This window comes from Thalassophryne amazonica, chromosome 17 (assembly GCF_902500255.1).
Source record: "Thalassophryne amazonica chromosome 17, fThaAma1.1, whole genome shotgun sequence".
Taxonomy (NCBI): domain Eukaryota; kingdom Metazoa; phylum Chordata; class Actinopteri; order Batrachoidiformes; family Batrachoididae; genus Thalassophryne; species Thalassophryne amazonica.
This window is the reverse complement of record NC_047119.1, coordinates 9006241-9029479: the sequence shown is the minus strand read 5'-3', so window position 1 is coordinate 9029479 and position 23239 is coordinate 9006241. Positions and strand designations below refer to the sequence as shown.

General features: G+C 44.7%; 1 protein-coding gene across 1 annotated transcript; it reads left to right on the top strand.

The window, feature by feature from the left end:
* The first annotated feature begins 162 nt into the window (after nucleotides 1-162).
* LOC117529763 (neuropeptide FF receptor 2-like) lies at nucleotides 163-21907 on the top strand. The gene is made up of 4 exons (XM_034192617.1): nucleotides 163-265; nucleotides 16521-16856; nucleotides 17760-17859; nucleotides 20954-21907. The coding sequence occupies exons 2-4, from the start codon at nucleotides 16529-16531 to the stop codon at nucleotides 21738-21740; spliced, it is 1215 nt and encodes a 404-aa protein (XP_034048508.1). The 5' UTR covers nucleotides 163-265; nucleotides 16521-16528; the 3' UTR covers nucleotides 21741-21907.
* The last annotated feature ends 1332 nt before the right edge of the window (nucleotides 21908-23239 follow it).

Genomic DNA, 23239 nt, shown 5'->3' with positions numbered 1-23239 from the left:
AGTGCTAAATGTCTGACTTTCTTTCGATGTCCTTCCCCGCTGTGCCCAGTAGGACTGCTTTGTGCACCTGCACCGCCCAGCACATCTCTCTCGCGAGTCTGCTCTCCATTTGCTATGAGCACTACAGCAGACAGTCTCCAAAGGCATGGAGCACACACATATACACACACACACACACCACAGGAGCAGATTTTCTGTCAGATGGATGTATCCGTCTGAAACAAGAAAGAAGAAACAAGAAAGAAACATACGTGTTTCCTGCAAGGTAAGGAACATTACTGAGAAAATTATCTCCATGTAAAATTCTCACTTAACATTTAATTGTAATTTTAAAAATCTTGTGGACTAAATTAATGGTTTTTCTTTGCATGTCTGGTTTTGTTGGAGGGGAAAACCCCCTCACGTGTTCTGTTTATAATGACGGCGACGACGACAAGTAATGATATTTGCAGATTTTTATTCTGTGTGTGCAGTTCTCAAATCCTGATTGACAAATTCTCGTGGCTTTTTTTTTTCCCAGTCACCTACAACTAAATATCCAGTAACATGCGATACAGATATCCATCCATCCATTTTCCACACGGGGCTGGAGACTATCCCAGCAGTCACAGGGCGTGAGACAGAGTTCATCCCGGACAGGACACCAGTTTGTCGCAGCGCCACATATAGACAAACACATTCACACCTACAGACAAATTCAAGTTTCCAGTCCATCGAAACTGCATGTCTTTGGATGTGGGAGGAAGCCCACACAAACACAGGGATGAAAATGCAAACTCCACACAGAAAGACCACGGGGGGAATTGAACCCATGATGTCTTTGCTGTGCGGCAACAGTGCTAACCACTAATCCACTGTAGTGCCGGCGATACAGACATCCAAACAAATACTAAACAAAATCAATATATCATGACAACCCTTCACTTCTAAAACAAAAGTGATTTGGGTAAACTATCTTGTGGTTTTACAAGAACATTTTTCTGATCAATCAATCAATCATGCATTACCAGATCCATAAGTATTTGGACAACACAGCCAGTTTATTTTTACTTCAGTACACTTTCACAATGGCTTTGACATGAAACAATCAAGATGTGATTTAATTGTAGACTTCCAGTTTCAATTCAAGGGGTTGAACAAAAATATACACACACACACACAGTGAGGAAAATAAGTATTTGAACACCCTGCGATTTTGCAAGTTCTCCCACTTGGAAATCATGGAGGGGTCTGACATTTTCATCTTAGGTGCATGTCCACTGTGAGAGACATAATCTTAAAAAAAAAAAAAAAAAGTCCAGAAATCACAATGTATGATTTTTTTTAAATAATTTATTTGTATGTTACTGCTGCAAATAAGTATTTGAACACCTGTGAAAATCAATGTTAATATTTGGTACAGTAGCCTTTGTTTGCAATTACAGAGGTCAAACGTTTCCTGTAGTTCTTGACCCGGTTTTCACACACTGCAGCAGGGATTTTGGTCCACTCCTCCATACAGATCTTCTCTAGATCTTTCAGGTTTGGAGTTTCAGCTCCCTCCAAAGATTTTCTATTGAGTTCAGGTCTGGAGACTGGCCAGGCCACTCCAGGACCTTGAAATGCTTCTTACGGAGCCCCTCCTTAGTTCCCCTGGCTGTGTGTTTGGGGTCATTGTCATGCTGGAAGACCCAGCCATGATCCATCTTCAATGTTCTTACTGAAGGAAGGAGGTTGTTTGCCAAAATCTCACAATACATGACCCCATCCATCCTCCCTTCAATATGGTGCAGTCGTCCGGTCCCTTTTGCAGAAGAGCACCCCCAAAATATGATGTTTCCACCCCCATACTTCACGATTGGGATGGTTTTCTTGGGGTTGTTCTCATCCTCTAAACATGGTAAGTGCAGTTGATTGCAAAAAGCTGAAACTCCAAACCTGAAAGATTTGGAGAAGATCTGTATGGAGGAGTGGACCAAAATCCCTGCTGCAGTGTGTGCAAACCTGGTGAAAACAGGAAACATTTGACCTCTGTAATTGCAAAAAAAGGCTACTGTACCAAATATTAACACTGATTTTCACAGGTGTTCAAATACTTATTTGCAGCAGTAACATACAAATAAATTATTAAAAAAAAAAAGAAAAATCATACATTGTGATTTCCGGATTTTTTTTTTTTAGATTATGTCTCTCACAGTGGACATGCACCTAAGATGAACATTTCAGACCCCTCCATGATTTCTAAGTGGGAGAACTTGTTGTGTGGGCCGCCAGAAGAGGAGGTACTGCTCCTGGGTGAAGAGGAGCTTCATCCTGGATCCGGCCCTCCTGGCCGACTTCTACCACCGTCACCCGAACAAGCCTGGTCGGGCACCAGGAGGCGCCCGTTGAGGGGGGGGTCCTGTTGTGTGGGCCACCAGAAGAGGAGGTACTGCTGGCCCACCACCAGAGGGCGCCCTGCCTGAAGTGCGGGCTTCAGGCACGAGAGGGCGCTGCCGCCACGGACACAGCCGGGGGTGACAGCTGTCACTCATTATCTCTTGACAGCTGTCACCCATCTACTCTACATCATCTCACTCCATAAAAGACCAGACGTCATCTCCACCTCGTTGCCGAGATATCGTACTTCTATGGAGGTAACTTTCTCTGCCTATATTGATTGATTCAAAGTGCTATTGTGTTGCAGCTGTCAACCAGAGGACCGGCGTGGGTCGCGACTGTTTCGTCCTACGTCAGATAATCAATCAATCAACTTCAATCAACTTTTTTCTTATATAGCGCCAAATCACAACAAACAGTTGCCCCAAGGCGCTCCACATTGTAAGGCAAGGCCATACAATAATTATGAAAAACCCCAACGGTCAAAACGACCCCCTATGAGCAAGCACTTGGCCACAGTGGGAAGGAAAAACTCCCTTTTAACAGGAAGAAACCTCCAGCAGAATCAGGCGCAGGGAGGGACAGTCTTCTGCTGAGACTGGTTGGGGCTGAGGGAAAGAACCAGGAAAAAGACATGCCGAGAAGGGGGGCAGAGATCGATCACTAATGATTAAATGCAGAGTGATGCATACGGAGCAAAAAGAGAAAGAAACAGTGCATCATGGGAACCCCCCCACAGTCTACGTCTAAAGCAACATAACCAAGGGATGGTCCAGGGTCACCCGATCCAGCCCTAACTATAAGCCTTAGCGAAAAGGAAAGTTTTAAGCCTAATCTTAAAAGTAGAGAGGGTATCTGTCTCCCTGATCTGAATTGGGAGCTGGTTCCACAGGAGAGGAGCCTGAAAGCTGAAGGCTCTGCCTCCCATTCTACTCTTACAAACCCTAGGAACTACAAGTAAGCCCGCAGTCTGAGAGCGAAGCGCTCTAATGGGGTAATATGGTACTACGAGGTCCCTAAGATAAGATGGGACCTGATTATTCAAAACCTTATAAGTAAGAAGAAGAATTTTAAATTCTATTCTAGAATTAACAGGAAGCCAATGAAGAGAGGCCAACACGGGTGAGATATGCTCTCTCCTGCTAGTCCCCGTCAGTACTCTAGCTGCAGCATTCTGAACCAACTGAAGGCTTTTTAGGGAACTTTTAGGACAACCTGATAATAATGAATTACAATAGTCCAGCCTAGAGGAAATAAATGCATGAATTAGTTTTTCAGCATCACTCTGAGACAAGACCTTTCTGATTTTAGAGATATTGCGTAAATGCAAAAAGGCAGTCCTACATATTTGTTTAATATGCGCTTTGAATGACATATCCTGATCAAAAATGACTCCAAGATTTCTCACAGTATTACCAGAGATCAGGGAAATGCCATCCAGAGTAACGATCTGGTTAGACACCATGCTTCTAAGATTTGTGGGGCCAAGTACAATAACTTCAGTTTTATCTGAGTTTAAAAGCAGGAAATTAGAGGTCATCCATGTCTTTATGTCTGTAAGACAATCCTGCAGTTTAGCCAATTGGTGTGTATCCTCTGGCTTCATGGATAGATAAAGCTGGGTATCATCTGCGTAACAATGAAAATTTAAGCAATACCGTCTAATAATACTGCCTAAGGGAAGCATGTATAAAGTGAATAAAATTGGTCCTAGCACAGAACCTTGTGGAACTCCATAATTAACTTTAGTCTGTGAAGAAGATTCCCCGTTTACATGAACAAACTGTAATCTATTAGACAAATATGATTCAAACCACCGCAGCGCAGTGCCTTTAATACCTATGACATGCTCTAATCTCTGTAATAAAATTTTGTGGTCAACAGTATCAAAAGCAGCACTGAGGTCCAACAGAACAAGCACAGAGATAAGTCCACTGTCCGAAGCCATAAGAAGATCATTTGTAACCTTCACTAATGCTGTTTCTGTACTATGATGAATTCTAAAACCTGACTGAAACTCTTCAAATAGACCATTCCTCTGCAGGTGATCAGTTAGCTGTTTTACAACTACCCTCTCAAGAATCTTTGAGAGAAAAGGAAGGTTGGAGATTGGCCTATAATTAGCTAAGATAGCTGGGTCAAGTGATGGCTTTTTAAGTAATGGTTTAATTACTGCCACCTTAAAAGCCTGTGGTACATATCCAACTAACAAAGATAGATTGATCATATTTAAGATTGAAGCATTAAATAATGGTAGGACTTCCTTGAGCAGCCTGGCAGGAATGGGGTCTAATAAACATGTTGATGGTTTGGATGAAGTAACTAATGAAAATAACTCAGACAGAACAATCGGAGAGAAAGAGTCTAACCAAATACCGGCATCACTGAAAGCAGCCAAAGATAACGATACATCTTTGGGATGGTTATGAGTAATTTTTTCTCTAATAGTCAAAATTTTGTTAGCAAAGAAAGTCATGAAGTCATTACTAGTTAAAGTTAATGGAATACTCAGCTCAATAGAGCTCTGACTCTTTGTCAGCCTGGCTACAGTGCTGAAAAGAAACCTGGGGTTGTTCTTATTTTCTTCAATTAGTGATGAGTAGAAAGATGTCCTAGCTTTACGGAGGGCTTTTTTATAGAGCAACAAACTCTTTTTCCAGGCTAAGTGAAGATCTTCTAAATTAGTGAGACGCCATTTCCTCTCCAACTTACGGGTTATCTGCTTTAAGCTACGAGTTTGTGAGTTATACCACGGAGTCAGACACTTCTGATTTAAAGCTCTCTTTTTCAGAGGAGCTACAGCATCCAAAGTTGTCTTCAATGAGGATGTAAAACTATTGACGAGATACTCTAACTCCCTTACAGAGTTTAGGTAGCTACTCTGCTCTGTGTTGGTATATGACATTAGAGAACATAAAGAAGGAATCATATCCTTAAACCTAGTTACAGCGCTTTCTGAAAGACTTCTAGTGTAATGAAACTTATTCCCCACTGCAGGGTAGTCCATCAGGGTAAATGTAAATGTTATTAAAAAATGATCAGACAGAAGGGAGTTTTCAGGGAATACTGTTAAGTCTTCTATTTCCATACCATAAGTCAGAACAAGATCTAAAATATGATTAAAGTGGTGGGTGGACTCATTTACTTTTTGAGCAAAGCCGATAGAGTCTAATAATAGATTAAATGCAGTGTTGAGGCTGTCATTCTCAGCATCTGTGTGGATGTTAAAATCGCCCACTATAATTAGCTTATCTGAGCTAAGCACTAAGTCAGACAAAAGGTCTGAAAATTCACAGAGAAACTCACAGTAACGACCAGGTGGACGATAGATAATAACAAATAAAACTGGTTTTTGGGACTTCCAATTGGATGGACAAGACTAAGAGACAAGCTTTCAAATGAATTAAAGCTCTGTCTAGGTTTTTGATTAATTAATAAGCTGGAATGGAAGATTGCTGCTAATCCTCCGCCCCGGCCCGTGCTACGAGCATTCTGACAGTTAGTGTGACTCGGGGGTGTTGACTCATTTAAACTAACATATTCATCCTGCTGTAACCAGGTTTCTGTTAGGCAGAATAAATCAATACGTTGATCAATTATTATATCATTTACCAACAGGGACTTAGAAGAGAGAGACCTAATGTTTAATAGACCACATTTAACTGTTTTAGTCTGTGGTGCAATTGAAGGTGCTATATTATTTTTTCTTTTTGAATTTTTATGCTTAATAGATTTTTGCTGGTTATTGGTGGTCTGGGAGCAGGCACCGTCTCTACGGGGATGGGGTAATGAGGGGATGGCAGGGGGAGAGAAGCTGCAGAGAGGTGTATAAGACCACAGCTCTGCCTCCTGGTCCCAACGCTAGACAGTCACAGTTTGGAGGATTTAAGAAAATTGGCCAGATTTCTAGAAATGAGAGCTGCTCCCTCTAAAGTGGGATGGATGCCGTCTCTCCTAACAAGACCAGGTTTTCCCCAGAAGCTTTGCCAATTATCAGTGAAGCCCACCTCATTTTTTGGGACACCACTCAGACAGCCAGCAATTCAAGGAGAACATGCGGCTAAACATGTCACTCCCGGTCTGATTGGGGAGGGGCCCAGAGAAAACTACAGAGTCCGACATTGTTTTTGCAAAGATACACACCGATTTAATGTTAATTTTAGTGACCTCCGATTGGCGTAACCGAGTGTCATTACTGCCGACGTGAATTACAATCTTACCAAATTTACGCTTAGCCTTAGCCAGCAATTTCAAATGTCCTTCGATGTCGCCTGCTCTGGCCCCCGGAAGACAATTGACAATGGTTGCTGGTGTCGCTAACTTCACATTTCTCAAAACAGAGTCGCCAATAACCAGAGTTTGATCCTCGGCGAGTGTATCGTCGAGTGGGGAAAAACGGTTAGAAATGTGAACGGGTTGACGGTGTACACGGGGCTTCTGTTTAGGGCTACGCTTCCTCCTCACAGTCACCCAGTCGGCCTGCTTTCCCGACTGCACGGGATCTGCCAGAGGGGAACTAACGGCGGCTAAGCTACCTTGGTCCGCACCGACTACAGGGGCCTGGCTAGCTGTAGAATTTTCCACGGTGCGGAGCCGAGCCTCCAATTCGCCCAGCCTGGCCTCCAAAGCTACGAATAAGCTGCACTTATTACAAGTACCGTTACTGCTAAAGGAGGCCGAGGAATAACTAAACATTTCACACCCAGAGCAGAAAAGTGCGGGAGAGACAGGAGAAGCCGCCATGCTAAACCGGCTAAGAGCTAGTAGCTGCGCTAAGCTAGCGGATTCCTAAAAACACACAAAGTGAATAATGTGCAAATAATCCAGAGGTGATTCAGCAGAAGGAGTGCCCCAATCAAGGCACCAAACAGGCCATGAAGCAGCACAGGCAACGCACGACAACAGCGCTAAAATAAAAAAAAAAATAAAAAAAAAAATAAAATAAAAACGAAAGCGTTAGCAAGCTAGTTAGCTTGCCAACGCTAATGAAAGTTAGCTGATAAAAGTGCTCCGTCGCGATGTTTCGACCGTTAGAGGTCTTCCTTAGGCGTTGGAGCACAGTAAAAAAGTTAAAAAAAAGTAAAAAGGTAAAAAAGTAAAAAAGTCTTTAAAAAGACTGTTAGTTCAAGTCCAAAGCAGCAGGTAGCAGTCTCTGTGTAAACAGTCCCAACAGAGAGCCCAGAGATAAGTGGTTACACAGACGCTGCACGAGTGTGTGTTAGAGGTGGAGGTGGCATTCCCACCGTTGTTGTTACGGGGTGTCACACACCCACACTTGACTGTCTTTGCTCTTCGCCAGCAGTACCAGATCCGACAGTCGGGGACGGTGATCACCTGGGAATTCGGGACTTGGCGGCTCCAGTATTCACCAGGTTCGGTGGCGGCGGAAATCGTGTGGTTCTGGCTCTTCTCGGGACAGACGTCTTCTATCCTCGAGCCTGCCCACACGTCACCATTGTGGATTGACTGTTATCAGATACTGAGATTGTTTGTATATTCGTTGTGCACCTTCACAACATTAAATTGTTACTTTTTGGCTCATCTATTGACCGTTCATTTGCGCCCCCTGTTGTGGGTCCGTGTCACTACACTTTCACAACAGGATATCTCGGCCAGCGTCATGGATCCCGAGGGGCGTCACCCATCTGTTGGACAGCCAATGGAAGAGCAGGGTGCACAGGCGTCTGCAGGAGGTGTGCTCGGTGAGTTGCAGCAAATCCTCACCGTCTTTACCGCTCGGCTGGATTTGATGTCCGAGCAAAACGTCATCCTTAATCGCAGGATGGAGGATCTCACCGCACAGGTGGAAGCGCGCGATCAGAGTGCTGCTGCGGCTCCTCCTCCTGCCGACCCGGTGCCGGATATTAACATTCCACTGGTCGTTCAACGAACCCCCCCACCATCCCCTGAAGCATACATAAGTCCCCCAGAGCCATATGGGGGTTGTGTGGAGACGTGCGCGGACTTTCTGATGCAGTGTTCGCTCGTCTTTGCACAATGACCCGTGATGTACGCGTCTGACGCCAGCAAGGTGGCTTATGTTATTAACTTGCTTCGGGGTAAGGCACGCGCCTGGGCTATGGCGCTCTGGGAACAGAACGCACGGTTGTTATCAGCATACACTGGGTTCGTGGGGGAGTTCAGAACAGTGTTTGATCACCCTAACAGAGGAGAGACCGCTTCAACAGTGCTGCTGTCAATGCGACAGGGGCGCCGGTGCGCAGCCGAATATGCAGTCAACTTCCGCATCGCGGCTGCGAGGTCCGGCTGGAATAACGTTGCGCTCCGCGCCGCCTTCATAAACGGACTGTCATCGGTCCTGAAGGAGCATCTGGTAGCTAAGGAAGAACCGCAGGATTTAGATGGGCTTATCAATCTCGTTATACGGTTAGACAATCTGTTGGAGGAACGCCGTCGGGAGCGAGGCGAAGGACGTGGCTGGATACGCGCTGTCCCTCTCCCTTCCGGGTTCGAAAAGGGGCCGTCCTCCCCACACTCCACAGCCGCAGCGCTCCGTGGGGCAACAGCTCCCCCTGCTGACATTGTTAGGGAGACGCACAGGGCCAAAATGAGGAGGCTGGTCCGCGGGGAGTGTTTTCTCTGCAGCTCAAAGGAGCACATACAGAAAAACTGCCCCAAACGGCCACAACAACAACAACCGTCCTTAGAGACTGGGCTAAGGGGGGGTCAAAACATTCACGTGGGACACACACAGATTGCCACACGACTCCCAGTTACAATCCTGAGCGGGGATTTAACCCTTCAAGCCCCAGCACTGGTGGACACGGGGTCAGAAGGGAATTTGCTAGACAGCAGATGGGCAAGGGAGGTAGGGCTCCCTCTGGTGGCGCTTCCTTCGCCATTGCAGGTGCGGGCACTAGATGGCACCCTCCTCCCTTTAATCACACACAAGACACAACCAGTAACTCTGGTGGTGTCTGGAAACCATCGGGAGGAGATTGAGTTTTTTGTAACTCCTACCTCCTGCGTGATTTTGGGCTTCCCATGGATGTTGAAGCACAATCCCCGGATTGATTGGCCGTCTGGGGTGGTGGATCAGTGGAGCGAAACCTGCCATCGGGTGTGTTTAGGATCCTCGGTTCCTCCCGGTTTACATGTTAAGGAGGAGGTCAAAGTCCCTCCCAATCTGACGGCAGTGCCGGTTGAGTACCACGATCTTGCTGACGTCTTCAGCAAGGATCTGGCACTCACCCTTCCCCCGCACCGTCCGTACGATTGTGCCATTGATTTGGTTCCAGGCGCTGAGTTCCCGTCCAGCAGGCTGTACAACCTCTCACGACCTGAGCGCGAATCAATGGAGACCTACATCCGGGACTCATTAGCTGCCGGGCTGATCCGGAACTCCACCTCCCCGATGGGTGCAGGTTTCTTTTTTGTGGGCAAGAAAGATGGCGGACTCCGTCCATGCATTGATTACAGGGGGCTGAATGAGATTACGGTTCGCAACCGATACCCGTTGCCATTGTTGGATTCCGTGTTCACCCCCCTGCATGGAGCCAAAATCTTTACTAAGCTGGATCTTAGAAATGCATATCACCTGGTTCGGATCCGGAAGGGAGACGAATGGAAGACGGCATTTAACACCCCATTAGGTCACTTTGAGTACCTGGTCATGCCGTTCGGCCTCACCAACGCCCCCGCGACGTTCCAAGCCTTGGTTAACAACGTCTTGCGGGACTTCCTGCACCGATTCGTCTTCGTATATCTGGACGATATTCTCATCTTTTCTCCGGATCCTGAGACCCATGTCCAGCATGTACGTCAGGTCCTGCAGCGGTTGTTAGAGAACCGACTGTTTGTGAAGGGCGAGAAGTGCGAGTTTCACCGCACGTCTTTGTCCTTCCTGGGGTTTATCATCTCCTCTAACTCCATCGCCCCTGATCCGGCCAAGGTTGCGGCGGTGAGAGATTGGCCCCAACCAACAAGCCGTAGGAAGCTGCAACAGTTCCTCGGCTTCGCTAATTTCTATAGGAGGTTCATTAAGGGCTACAGTCAGGTAGTTAGCCCACTGACAGCCCTGACCTCTCCAAAAGTCCCCTTCAACTGGTTGGATCGGTGCGAAGCCGCGTTCAAGGAGTTGAAATGATGGTTCTCTACTGCGCCAGTTTTGGTGCAGCCCGACCCTAGCCGCCAGTTCATGGTTGAAGTGGACGCCTCTGACTCAGGGATAGGAGCCGTGCTATCCCAGAGCGGAGAGACCGATAAGGTTCTTCACCCGTGTGCCTACTTTTCTCGCAGGTTGACCCCGGCTGAACGGAACTATGACGTCGGCAATCGAGAACTCCTTGCGGTGAAAGAGGCTCTTGAGGAGTGGAGATACCTGTTGGAGGGAGCGTCTGTGCCATTCACGGTTTTCACTGACCATCGGAACCTGGAGTATATCAGGACCGCCAAGCGGCTGAACCCCAGGCAAGCCCGCTGGTCACTGTTCTTCGGGCATTTTGACTTCTGGATCACCTATCGCCCCAGGACCAAGAACCAGAGGTCGGATGCCTTGTCCCAGGTACACGAAGAGGAGGTCAAAACTGCACTGTCGGATCCACCGGAGCCCATCCTGCCTGAGTCCACTATCGTGGCCACCCTCACCTGGGACATGGAGAAGATCGTCCGGGAGGCCCTGGCACGGAGCCCGGACCCCGGAACTGGTCCGAAGAACCGTCTGTACATCCCACCAGAGGCCAGAGCTGCAGTCTTGGACTTCTGTCACGGTTCCAAGCTCTCCTGTCATCCAGGGGTGTGAAGGACCGTGGCAGTTGTCCGGCAGCGCTTCTGGTGGGCGTCTATGGAGGCCGACATCCGGGAGTACATCCAGGCCTGCACCACCTGTGTCAGGGGCAAGGCAGACCAAAAAAGGTCCCAAGGACTTCTCCAGCCGCTTCCTGTGCCTCATCGCCCCTGGTCCCATATCGGCCTGGATTTCGCCACGGGCCTCCCGCCATCCCAGGGCAACACCACCATCTTCACGATAGTGGACCGATTCTCCAAGGCGGCCCACTTCGTGGCCCTCCCGAAGCTCCCAACAGCCCAGGAGACAGCAGACCTCCTGGTCCACCACGTCGTCCGTCTGCATGGGATACCCACCAACATCGTCTCTGATCGTGGTCCCCCGTTCTCCTCACACGTCTGGAGGAGCTTCTGCCGGGAACTGGGGGCCACTGTGGGCCTCTCGTCCGGGTATCACCCGCAGACCAATGGACAGGCAGAACGGGCCAATCAGGAATTGGAGCAAGCCCTGCGCTGTGTGACATCCGCACACCCGACAGCCTGGAGTGAACATCTGGCCTGGATCGAGTATGCGCATAACAGCCAGGTGTCCTCGGCCACCGGCCTCTCCCCATTTGAGGTGTGTTTGGGGTATCAGCCCCCGTTGTTTCCCGTGGTGGAGGGAGAGGTCGGTGTGCCCTCGGTCCAGGCCCACCTGCGGAAGTGCCGTCGGGTGTGGCGCTCCGCCCGTTCTGCCTTGTTGAAGGCCCGGACGTGGGCGAAGACCCATGCAGACCGCCAGCGATCCCCGGCCCCTGTTTACCAGCCCGGGCAGGAGGTGTGGCTATCCACGAAGGACATCCCCCTCCAGGTGGACTCCCCAAAACTCAAGGACAGATATATCGGACCATACAAGATCCTCAAAGTCCTCAGTCCTGCCGCAGTGAAGCTCCAACTCCCGGCTTCACTGCGGATCCACCCGGTCTTTCATGTTTCAAGGATCAAACCTCACCACACCTCACCCCTCTGTGCTCCCGGACCGGCGCCGCCTCCTGCTCGGATCATCGACGGGGAGCCGGGTTGGACGGTGCGCCGGCTCCTGGACGTCCATCGGATGGGCCGGGGGTTCCAGTATTTGGTGGACTGGGAGGGGTATGGACCCGAAGAATGCTCCTGGGTGAAGAGGAGCTTCATCCTGGATCCGGCCCTCCTGGCCGACTTCTACCACCGTCACCCGAACAAGCCTGGTCGGGCACCAGGAGGCGCCCGTTGAGGGGGGGGTCCTGTTGTGTGGGCCACCACAAGAGGAGGTACTGCTGGCCCACCACCAGAGGGCGCCCTGCCTGAAGTGCGGGCTTCAGGCACGAGAGGGCGCTGCCGCCACGGACACAGCCGGGGGTGACAGCTGTCACTCATTATCTCTTGACAGCTGTCACCCATCTACTCTACATCATCTCACTCCATAAAGACCAGACGTCATCTCCACCTCGTTGCCGAGATATCGTACTTCTATGGAGGTAACTTTCTCTGCCTATATTGATTGAGTCAAAGTGCTATTGTGTTGCAGCTGTCAACCAGAGGACCGGCGTGGGTCGTGACTGTTTCGTCCTACGTCAGATAAGTGGTTACACAGACGCTGCACGAGTGTGTGTTAGAGGTGGAGGTGGCATTCCCACCGTTGTTGTTACTGGGTGTACACACACCCACACTTGACTGTCTTTGCTCTTCGCCAGCAGTACCAGATCCGACAGTCGGGGACGGTGATCACCTGGGAATTCGGGACTTGGCGGCTCCAGTATTCACCAGGTTCGGTGGCGGCGGAAATCGTGTGGTTCCGGCTCTTCTCGGGACAGACGTCTTCTATCCTCGAGCCTGCCCACACGTCACCTTTGTGAATTGACTGTTATCAGATACTGAGATTGTTTGTATATTCGTTGTGCACCTTCACAACATTAAATTGTTACTTTTTGGCTCATCTATTGACCGTTCATTTGCGCCCCCTGTTGTGGGTCCGTGTCACTACACTTTCACAACAGAACTTGCAAAATCACAGGGTGTTCAAATACTTATTTTCCTCACTGTATATTAGTACAAAGCAAAACTGGCTGAATTGTTATAATCAAACATTCTGTTTTCATTCTGTGCTCCACACAAGCAAGGTTTAAACCTTACCCACCTCATGAGCAAGATGTTTGGTGACAGTAGCAAGAGAAAAACTCCTTTGGGTGTTTTTTGATGACAGAAAGAATCCTCAAGCAGACTGCACTTGTTTGACCATTTCCTTTGACCAAACTAATGAAATACAACAAATCCACACAGAGCATGCAGTGACAGAAATGTTGCAACAAAGCAACCATATATAGTCCAGTGTTTGCAATGACAGAGGGCCTGAAAGGACAACTTGGAGGCTAAGACCAGAGTTCTGTTTTCACCAGTCAGTCAGTCAGTCGGTGATTGCACCAATGCCAGATTAGCATAATTAGGAAACTCCCCAGTTACAACCCAAATGTTGCTACAAGCCCCTCTATGTGGCCCACATTCCCCAACCACATTCTAGAGTTCATAAACGCCACTGAACACGGCACACATCTCATGTCCTTGGCCCCTTGCAGACGGTATATAGTGTGCTCCTCCCCCATCTGCCAATTTCAGACACTCCTTCACTGATCTTCCCAAACATGGGAGGAAATCCATCATCACCCAAGGTGTCATTCTTTATTCCTCCATGTTAACACTGGAGGAATATATGAAATACTTCTTTCAAGAAATGAAAAGAATCGTACATCTGGTACTGGCCCAGAGAGCCACCAGTGCTGGTGCTTACCCTGGATTCGGCAGCATGAGATGGATGATGCCAGTCTGATGCACCTTACATCCACCGCCAAGGCTGGTACACATTTACAGCTGACAGACTGAAACAATGCAGATTTGTGTCAAAAGGTATTAGGCTCAATCACCTCAAGCTCTGATCTGTGGAGGGAGTTCTCTTGGACGAATGTAGTGCATTTTTTTAATTACACCTCGGGTTAAAGAACTGCAAACCAAAAATGTTGAACATGGCAAATGTTGGCGGAAATATGGACATTTTTCTGTTGGTCATTTTCATATCTTCTGGGAATGCCCTAAAATCTCACCTTATTGGACAGAGGTGGCTAAGATTACACAATTGATCATGGGACTACAAATAGGGAAGAGTTTTTGTACATTTTATTTGGGCAACATTCCAACCTCTCTGAGAAAACAGGACCGGTACATGCTACAAATATTACAGGCAGCCAGTAAAAAGGCTATAACTCGGAAATGGTTGAAAGAGGAACCACCAATCACCAAAATACACGAGCTTTATGTAATGGAGCGACTAACCTTTTCCATCAGACATTCCTCTGATAAATGTAAACAATTTTGGAAGAAATGGAACCTTTTTTCCGAACAAAATTAAATTATACCTTCTGTCATAAAACCTGGGGGAGGGAAGAAAAATAAATAACTTTATAAATGAAAGAAAGCCAGAAAAAGAAAAAAAGAAGAGAAAAAAAAGGGGAAAGAAGGAAAAAGAAAAAGAGAAAAGAGAAAAAAGAAGAGAAGGAAAGGAAAAGAAAAGTGAAAAAAGAAGAAAAGGAGAGGAAGGAAAGGGAAAAGAGGAAAAAAGCAAAAAGAAAAAAAAGGGGGGAAAAAAGTGTAACCTTGTTCCGAATGGCTTGGAAATGTTGTTTTGACTTTGACTGTCTATGATGTTATACTTTTACAACTTTCTAGATACTCAACAAAAATATAAACGCAACACTTTTGGTTTTGCTCCCATTTTGTATGAGATGAACTCAACGATCTAAAACTTTTTCCACATACACAATATCACTATTTCCCTCAAATATTGTTCACAAACCAGTCTAAATCTGTGATAGTGAGCACTTCTCCTTTGCTGAGATAATCCATCCCACCTCACAGGTGTGCCATATCAAGATGCTGATTAGACACCATGATTAGTGCACAGGTGTGCCTTAGACTGCCCACAATAAAAGGCCACTCTGAAAGGTGCAGTTTTGTTTTATTGGGGGGGATACCAGTCAGTATCTGGTGTGACCACCATTTGCCTCATGCAGTGCAACACATCTCCTTCGCATCATCCGTGAAGAGAACACCTCTCCAACGTGCCAAACGGCAGCAAATGTGAGCATTTGCCCACTCAAATCGGTTACGACGACAAACTGCAGTCGGGTCGAGACCCCGATGAGGACGACGAGCATGCAGATGAGCTTCCCTGAGACAGTTTCTGACAGTTTGTGCAGAAATTCTTTGGTTATGCAAACCGATTGTTTCAGCAGCTGTGCAAGTGGCTGGTCTCAGACGATCTTGGAGGTGAACATGCTGGATGTGGAGGTCCTGGGCTGGTGTGGTTACACGTGGTCTGCGGTTGTGAGGCTGGTTGGATGTACTGCCAAATTCTCTGAAACGCCTTTGGAGACGGCTTATGGTAGAGAAATGAACATTCAATACACGAGCAACAGTTCTGGTTGACATTCCTGCTGTCAGCATGCCAATTGCACGCTCCTTCAAAGCTTGCGACATCTGTGGCATTGTGCTGTGTGATAAAACTGCACCTTTCAGAGTGGCCTTTTATTGTGGGCAGTCTAAGGCACACCTGTGCACTAATCATGGTGTCTAATCAGCATCTTGATATGGCACACCTGTGAGGTGGGATGGATTATCTCAACAAAGGAGAATTGCTCACTATCACAGTTTTAGAGTGGTTTGTGAACAATATTTGAGAGAAATGGTGATATTGTATATGTGGAAAAAGTTTTAGGTCTTTGAGTTCATCTCATACAAAATGGGAGCAAAACCAAAAGTGTTGCGTTTATATTTTTGTTGAGTGTATATATATATGTGTGTGTGTGTGTCGGTCTTATGTTCTTATTGTGTTTGAAATTATGAAATGTTCAATAAAAACATTGTTTTTTAAAAAAAAGGTATTAGGCTCAAACATGAAGTTTGTCAAGTGTGAAATAAATAAATGGATTGCATCTATTTAGGACTTTTCCATCTGCATCAGACACTCAACGTGCTTTACAATAATGCCTCACATTCACCCCGATGTCAGGGTGCTGCCATACAAGGTGCTCGGTAGTGATTTTCCAGTCAGGCTGAGATTTGAACAGAGGATCTTCTTGTCTCAAGCCCAGTGCTTAACCACTAGACCATCACCTCCCCTCCCCTGTTTAGTCAATTAGAAGTGTCCTTCTAATTGACTAAAGTTTCAAAATTGTTTCAATTGTTTTTCTTGTAGTATGGTGCTCAAAATCATAGGAGTGTAATTGTGCTCTAGTTGATGAAATATCTTTAATTGGAATATCAGTTGTTTATCCTTGTTGTACAAATATGTCAACATGTTGAGCCTACCATAGAAAATAAACAATTTATAAATGTGTTTGGTCTCTCAGATATCACCATGACCAAGAATGTGCTTCTCAGTACAATCAGGGAGAGCCTGAACCCGTCCAATACCTCCAGATTTAATGAGAACCTGCAGACCCACCAGAACATCACCTATGTGGATTTCTACCTCCACAAACCCTCAGTGGCTGCCGTCTTCACCGTATCCTATCTGCTCATCTTCTTGGTGTGCATGCTGGGCAACGGAGTGGTGTGTTTTATTGTCGTCCGCAGCAAGAACATGTGCACGGTCACCAACATTTTTATTCTCAACCTGGCCATCAGTGATCTCTTGGTTGGCATCTTTTGCATGCCGACCACCCTGGTGGACAACATCATAACAGGTCAGGATTATTAGTTTTGGGTAGGAAGTTGAAAATATTTCACAGTTAAACCTTGTAAATATGTAGATACTAGGACAACTTCAGCAGTGGTAGTTTGATTTGCCCAAAAAGGATAATGACCGTTCAACTGGAGGTAATATATGATGTCCAAAATAAAGGCAGTTCAATTTTTTTTTTTTGAGTAATCATGTTTCATTTCTTTTTATTCATTCTTCCCTGATGCTGAAATTAGGAGGGTTGTGGAGAACACACCAACGTAGGTGCTTTTGTTGGTGAGGAAAGGTTTAGTGACCTTGACTTTGCAGACAGACAATCTTTGTGGAGTCAAAGGATGCCATAATTGCAGCATTTGCAAAACTGAGTGATTTGGGGCATGTGGGTTTGTCACTGTCTTGAGACTAAGATTCAGGCTTTCAACGACTTCCTGAACTCTATAAACGGCAGTTTGTATTAAATGAGTGGTTGCTTAGGGAGACTCAGTCATTCTAGTGGTACCCAAGGATCCTCAGAAGAGACCGAGTACCATCTAGGCCTTGCCTCAGGTCACTATTTAGCATTTAAGTCTCACAGCCATATGGCTGGAAGAACCAGGACCCCAAAGTCTTGGACCTTCATTCTCCTGCAAAGATAATGGGAATTCCATGAAAACAACTTCCCACGACTGGACTCAAGTTTATTTGGCCTCTATGCCCCAAAGCCTGTCTAAGAAATTAATTCACCATTTGTGTAGTTTTTGTGTCAGCCTTATTTGAAAATGTTAAAATATTCAGATTGTTCAAAAGTACCACCTGAGCCTTGCTCAGTGTACCCATTAACACTAAATTTAATATTTAAATTATTCATGCTGATTTTCTTTTATGTTTTAAATCATACAATTTTATGTGTTTTTTCTCTTTTCTACAGGCTGGCCTTTTGGTAGTGTGGTGTGTAAGCTGAGTGGTTTGGTTCAAGGGATATCTGTGTCTGCGTCTGTTTTCACTCTGGTTGCAATAGCTATTGACAGGTGAGGGTTGTAATTGTATTCCTGCTAATAGTATCTGTTTGTACTGTGCATGCTAAACAGTCGTATATAATCCTGTGAGAGTATTGGCACTTCTTCAGAATTTCAATACAGTATTGTTTGTTTGTAACTGTAATACAGCTCTTGGCACCTCAAATTATTCCAAGATATGGGCCATGAGCAATTAGCAATGCTGCCCAAGTTTTTTTTTTATTATTATTATTAAGGAAAGTAATTTATTGTTTCCAACATCAGTTTGATTGGCTATGGATCTGTGTGAACACAAATCAGAACAAGCCAGCCTTATGCCACTTTTAAATCCAATACAGAGTCTTTGACAAGGTGACCTGAACAACGATAAGATTGGATTCATTTTCAGAGGAACTCATATTATTAATGCAAAATTGCAATGCAAATTTTTTTTTAAATCAAATTCATAGTTTTATTATTAATTGATGCTGTCCTACTCTGATTTTTAATATGAACTTTGAAGTCAGAACTAAGAAATTAGTTATTTGTCATCTCCGTTATAGATTACACGGAAACATAGATGTTTCCGTGTAATCTAAAATTTTGTTTTGTTCTCAAAGTCAGATTGATACAGTACTGTGCAAATGTTTTAGGCACATTTAATGCATTATAAAAGCATTAAAAATTATGAAAAACTGATAAACATTCATAAATAAATTAAATGTATGATGAATTGCAACTTTAATGATCGTCAATATGAAAATTTGGTTGTAATTATGTGTAATTTTTCCAGACATAAGTGCACCAGAGTACAAGTCACAGGACCTGAAAACCGATTTTAAGAAAACTAGTGCAGTGCCCATAGGAAGTTTGTATTCCTATAAATTATTGGGGGCTAAAAAATGTAATTTAAAAGACCATCACCAGATCAATACCGCATAATAATGCCAAATACCACCACCAGGCCAATTGAATTCTAAATAAAGTGTGAAATGCCATCACCAGAATACAGCGTGTTCAAATGCCACCAGTTGTAATATAAATAAAAATCGTAACCAATGAATATACCTGTACAGTATTTAGCACAGTGCTTTAAATTTTCCAAACTATATCTCATCATTTTTGAATGGTTTATCTTTAAAAAAAAAAGAGTAAAAACTGAAGGAAAGCCATTGTAAGGCCTGAAAGAAGTTTCTGTAGGAAGCATTTTAGCCATAAGGTCAAGTGAGATGGGGAAGTGTTGGTTTTTTAAATACTTGAAAGACACTGGACTCATCGAGATGATTTAGTGCTGCTATAATGGACTGATACAGAAGGTGGCAGCAATGCAACAATCAGGATGCAGACTGCCAATAAATGCCATAGAAGAAGAAAGGCTGCGTTTGATTTTATCAGTAGGGTCATGTTTTGAGAGGAGCATGTTTCGTGTCAAAACAAAGCCATAATATACAAGTTAGAGGTTTTATATAACGAAATGTACAAAACATGGAAATAAATTTTGAAATCCATATACAAACTGAGGTTTTGTAGGACAGAGATGCCACGGAGGGCGCCATCTTGAAAGTACTAATGTTAATTCAAGTTAAAGGTTTTAAAAATGAATCCCAAAATGCACATCATTGTGCCATGCGCAAACCATATTCGAAAGCTGAGGTTGATCTGACAAATAGAGAGATATGTGAGCCACAAACACACACAGATGGTTCTTGCTTTAGTTAGATGCAACTTAAAGTATGAGTAATTGTAGCATTGTAGCTCATCATTTGTAGCTGTGTTTGTGTGGTTTTTCTATGGTCAGTACATTTACAAATAAATTATAATTATGATTATTATGGAGGTCACTCGGGAGGAGCTCGGAGTCGAGCCGCTGCTCCTCCGCGTCGAAAGGAGTCAGTTGAGGTGGCTCGGGCATCTTTTCCGGATGCCCCCTGGACGCCTCGCTGGAGAGGTGTTCCGGGCACGTCCCATTGGGAGGAGGCCCCGGGGAAGACCCAGGACACGCTGGAGGGATTACATCTCTCGGCTGGCTTGGGAACGCCTTGGGGTTCCCCCGGAGGAGCTGGATGAGGTGTGTGTGGATCGGGAGGTCTGGGCGGCTTTGCTTGAGCTGCTGCCCCCGCGACCCGACTCCGGATAAAGCGGAAGAAAATGGATGGATGGATGGATTATTATGGAATAAAAAATATAGTTCATGTTTTCACTTTTGTTGGAACCAATTTTTTGTTGACATGCCAATTAAAAAAAAAAGAAAAAAAAGTGGGCGGGGAGGTTCATCAAATGCTACTTTTATAACTCAGAGATGCCCAAAATGTTTGCACAGTACTGCAAATGTCACATGTAGTGCTGCTTTTGATCAATGTTTCTTCAAACTGCATTAATGTTAAAAAAAAAAGCTAAAACTCCATTAATGTGGCAATGTGTAGCTAGCTAGCTTGCTAGTAAACTTAGCACTATCAAAGTGGAGAAATGTATCTAACCTTGCTAGCTAATACTCAAACTACTTGTGTGTTGACCTGTACATGCACATTTACTCTAGTTTTTTATATATTTTTTAGAAAGAGCTATTACAATGTCACTGTTTTAGTGTCTAATAACTTAAAGTGAAGCGCTGTGAATACTTTCTGGATGCACTGTGAATTAAACTAAAGTAAATCTAAATATCTGTGTTTTTGTGATCTGTACAAATGGTTGTGCATTTTAGTGCACTGCAGTGTGGCACAATTTTGTTTTCACCACTGATGGCATTTAGCCACTCAGCTATTCTTTCTCCATTCAAATGGTGTTTTGTCTGTTCAAAAATAAATTAAATAAAATAATTGCAAATTGTGATATCTAATTACACAGCAATTCCTGCCCATATTTGTGACATATTTCATTGTTTTCCAGCGACATGACTTGTTGAGCACTTTGAGGATTAGCTGGTTAGCCAGGATAACAGAGAATTAGCACAAAAAGTAATTATTGTTTAAAAGCAAAGTTAAAAAAAAAATTGCAAAATTGTGACTAATCATTTTTTCAGTACATATTGGCAAAGTATTTTGTATTATTTATAAGATGGTGGGGCATGTCTGTTTTTTGGCTTGAAACTTTCTTTATAAATTACTTTTTTTTTTTTGCCTGTTGACAGGTTCCGCTGCATTGTCTACCCGTTCAAGCAAAGGTTTACCATTGCCACCTCCAAACTAATCATTGTAATCATATGGCTGCTGGCTGTGTCCATCACGTGTCCATCTGGGGTTATGCTACAGGTCACAAAGGAACAGACAGTCCAAATAATCCACAGTTCCAACAACGAAACGCAGCCTTTCTACTGGTGCCATGAAAACTGGCCCAATCAGGAGATGCGGAAAATCTACACCACAATACTTTTTGCCAATATTTATCTAGCACCTCTCAGTCTTATTGTCATCATGTATGTTCGCATCAGTTTCACCCTCTTCAAGACCACAATACCGCCATTGCAAGGTAGCAAGATTCAGTTTGAAGGTGGCAACAACAGCATCAAACTGAGCATGGAAAGCTGCCACAAAAATTCTCGTAAGAAGAAGGTGATATTGATGCTGCTGGTTGTGGCGCTGCTCTTCACCTTATCATGGCTGCCACTGTGGACGCTTATGATGCTGAGTGACTACGCCAGCCTCACAGAGTACCAGTATCGTGTCATTAATATCTATGTGTATCCATTAGCTCACTGGTTGGCCTTCTTCAACAGCAGCGTCAATCCCATCATCTATGGCTTCTTCAATGAGAACTTCCGTAGGGGATTCCAGGCGGCATTTAAATTCCAGCTGTGTTCTCTTGACATCGAATGGCAGAAGAGCTTTTCACTCAGACTCCGAGGGAATGCTGTGCTCCCAGCTCAGCCTCCCACTCTCAGGAGATCAGGAATGTCCAGAAGTAGGGAGCTTGAGTAGTAGACATGATGATAAAGACTAGGGGCTGACTATGGACAACTTAGAAATGGTCTCTCAGATTTTAGAATACAAACTCAGACTGTAAAGCTTCAGATCATTTATTAACAACAGTGAGGTGAAGGTTTGGATTCTGACAGTTAAAGTGTAACTGTAACAGGTGGAATGTTCACTTTTCTTTGTCAATATTCCCTTTAAATATTGTTGATGTCATGATTGGGGTCTGTGGGATATTGTGGTTCATTAGATTTAGGTATTTTATTGTATCTTTGTTGTCATCATTTATGCTTGGTGTTGGGTGTTTCCCCTCCTGTCCTCTCTCTCTGCCTGCCACGCCCCTTTCCCATTCTTTCCTCCACACCTGTTCAGTTTCTCCTACTAATCATTTCCTCTTTATAAGCTTGCACTGTTCCCTTCACCTGGTGCAAGATTGTTGTGCCGCTTTCAAGCCTCTTTGTCTTCAGAGTATTTGCCCAGTTTTTCTTGCCTGTTTACTGACCTGTTTTTTGAACCGTCTCAAACTAATGTTACGGACACTGTTGCTAATTCCTGCCTGCCTTTTTGTGTACCGAACCCTGCTGAACCCAACATTAAATTCTGAAGCTAAACCTCCTGAATCCAGCATTTGTGTCCAACTGCCTTGATCCATAATGACTGACAGTTTCCTGCTTTCTACCTGCACAAATATGAAATTAATGCCTTATATTTTCTTCAAATGTACAAATCAGTGTCAGCAAGATGACTTCGTGGTTTGCACTGCTGCCTCAGCGAGAAGTGTTGTGGGTCACATTTAAGTAAATCTGGTTATTCTTTTTCGTTTATTGTGTGTTGTTACTGTATTCCATGTTATCTGGTGAAACCTCCAAAATTGTTAATAGACTTTATCATATTATTGTTCCTGTGTTTCATTAGTCTCTGACCGTTCTCTCTCTTTATCTCTGGCGCCCACTTGGGTCCTCTTTCTACACTATTTCGCTTCATGTGTCCAATGAGTAATTTACACAGCTGACTCCAATTGTTACTTTATTTCACAGTATATTAGAAAATAGTTAACAATCCAGCAACAAGGACAAGACAGGGAGAACCTAAGTGTTTTGAGTGTCTTCAGTTATGTTCCTAGTTATTGTTACATTGGTTGTTCCTGTATTGTTCGGCAGTTACAGACTGTTGCAAATGTCCCCGTTTCTCAATATTTGCCTGCCATTTTAAAGCGATTCATTAGTATCATAATCTCTTATTACTGAACCCTGCCTGTTTTTGGATAACCCTCTGTCACCTCACTTGAAAGCTGATCAGCCATGTCCCTGAACTGTTTGGATTCATAGTTACCATACAGCCTGTCACATCACAGACACTTATTATTTATTTTTTTCCTGGATGGAATCCTGCTTTGGTAAAATAATAATAAAAAAAAAAAACTCTGGACTATATTCATCTGATCTGTTCTCTGTACAGGGGTCACACTTTATATCTACTGTTAGAGATGAAGCAGCAGGACCTTC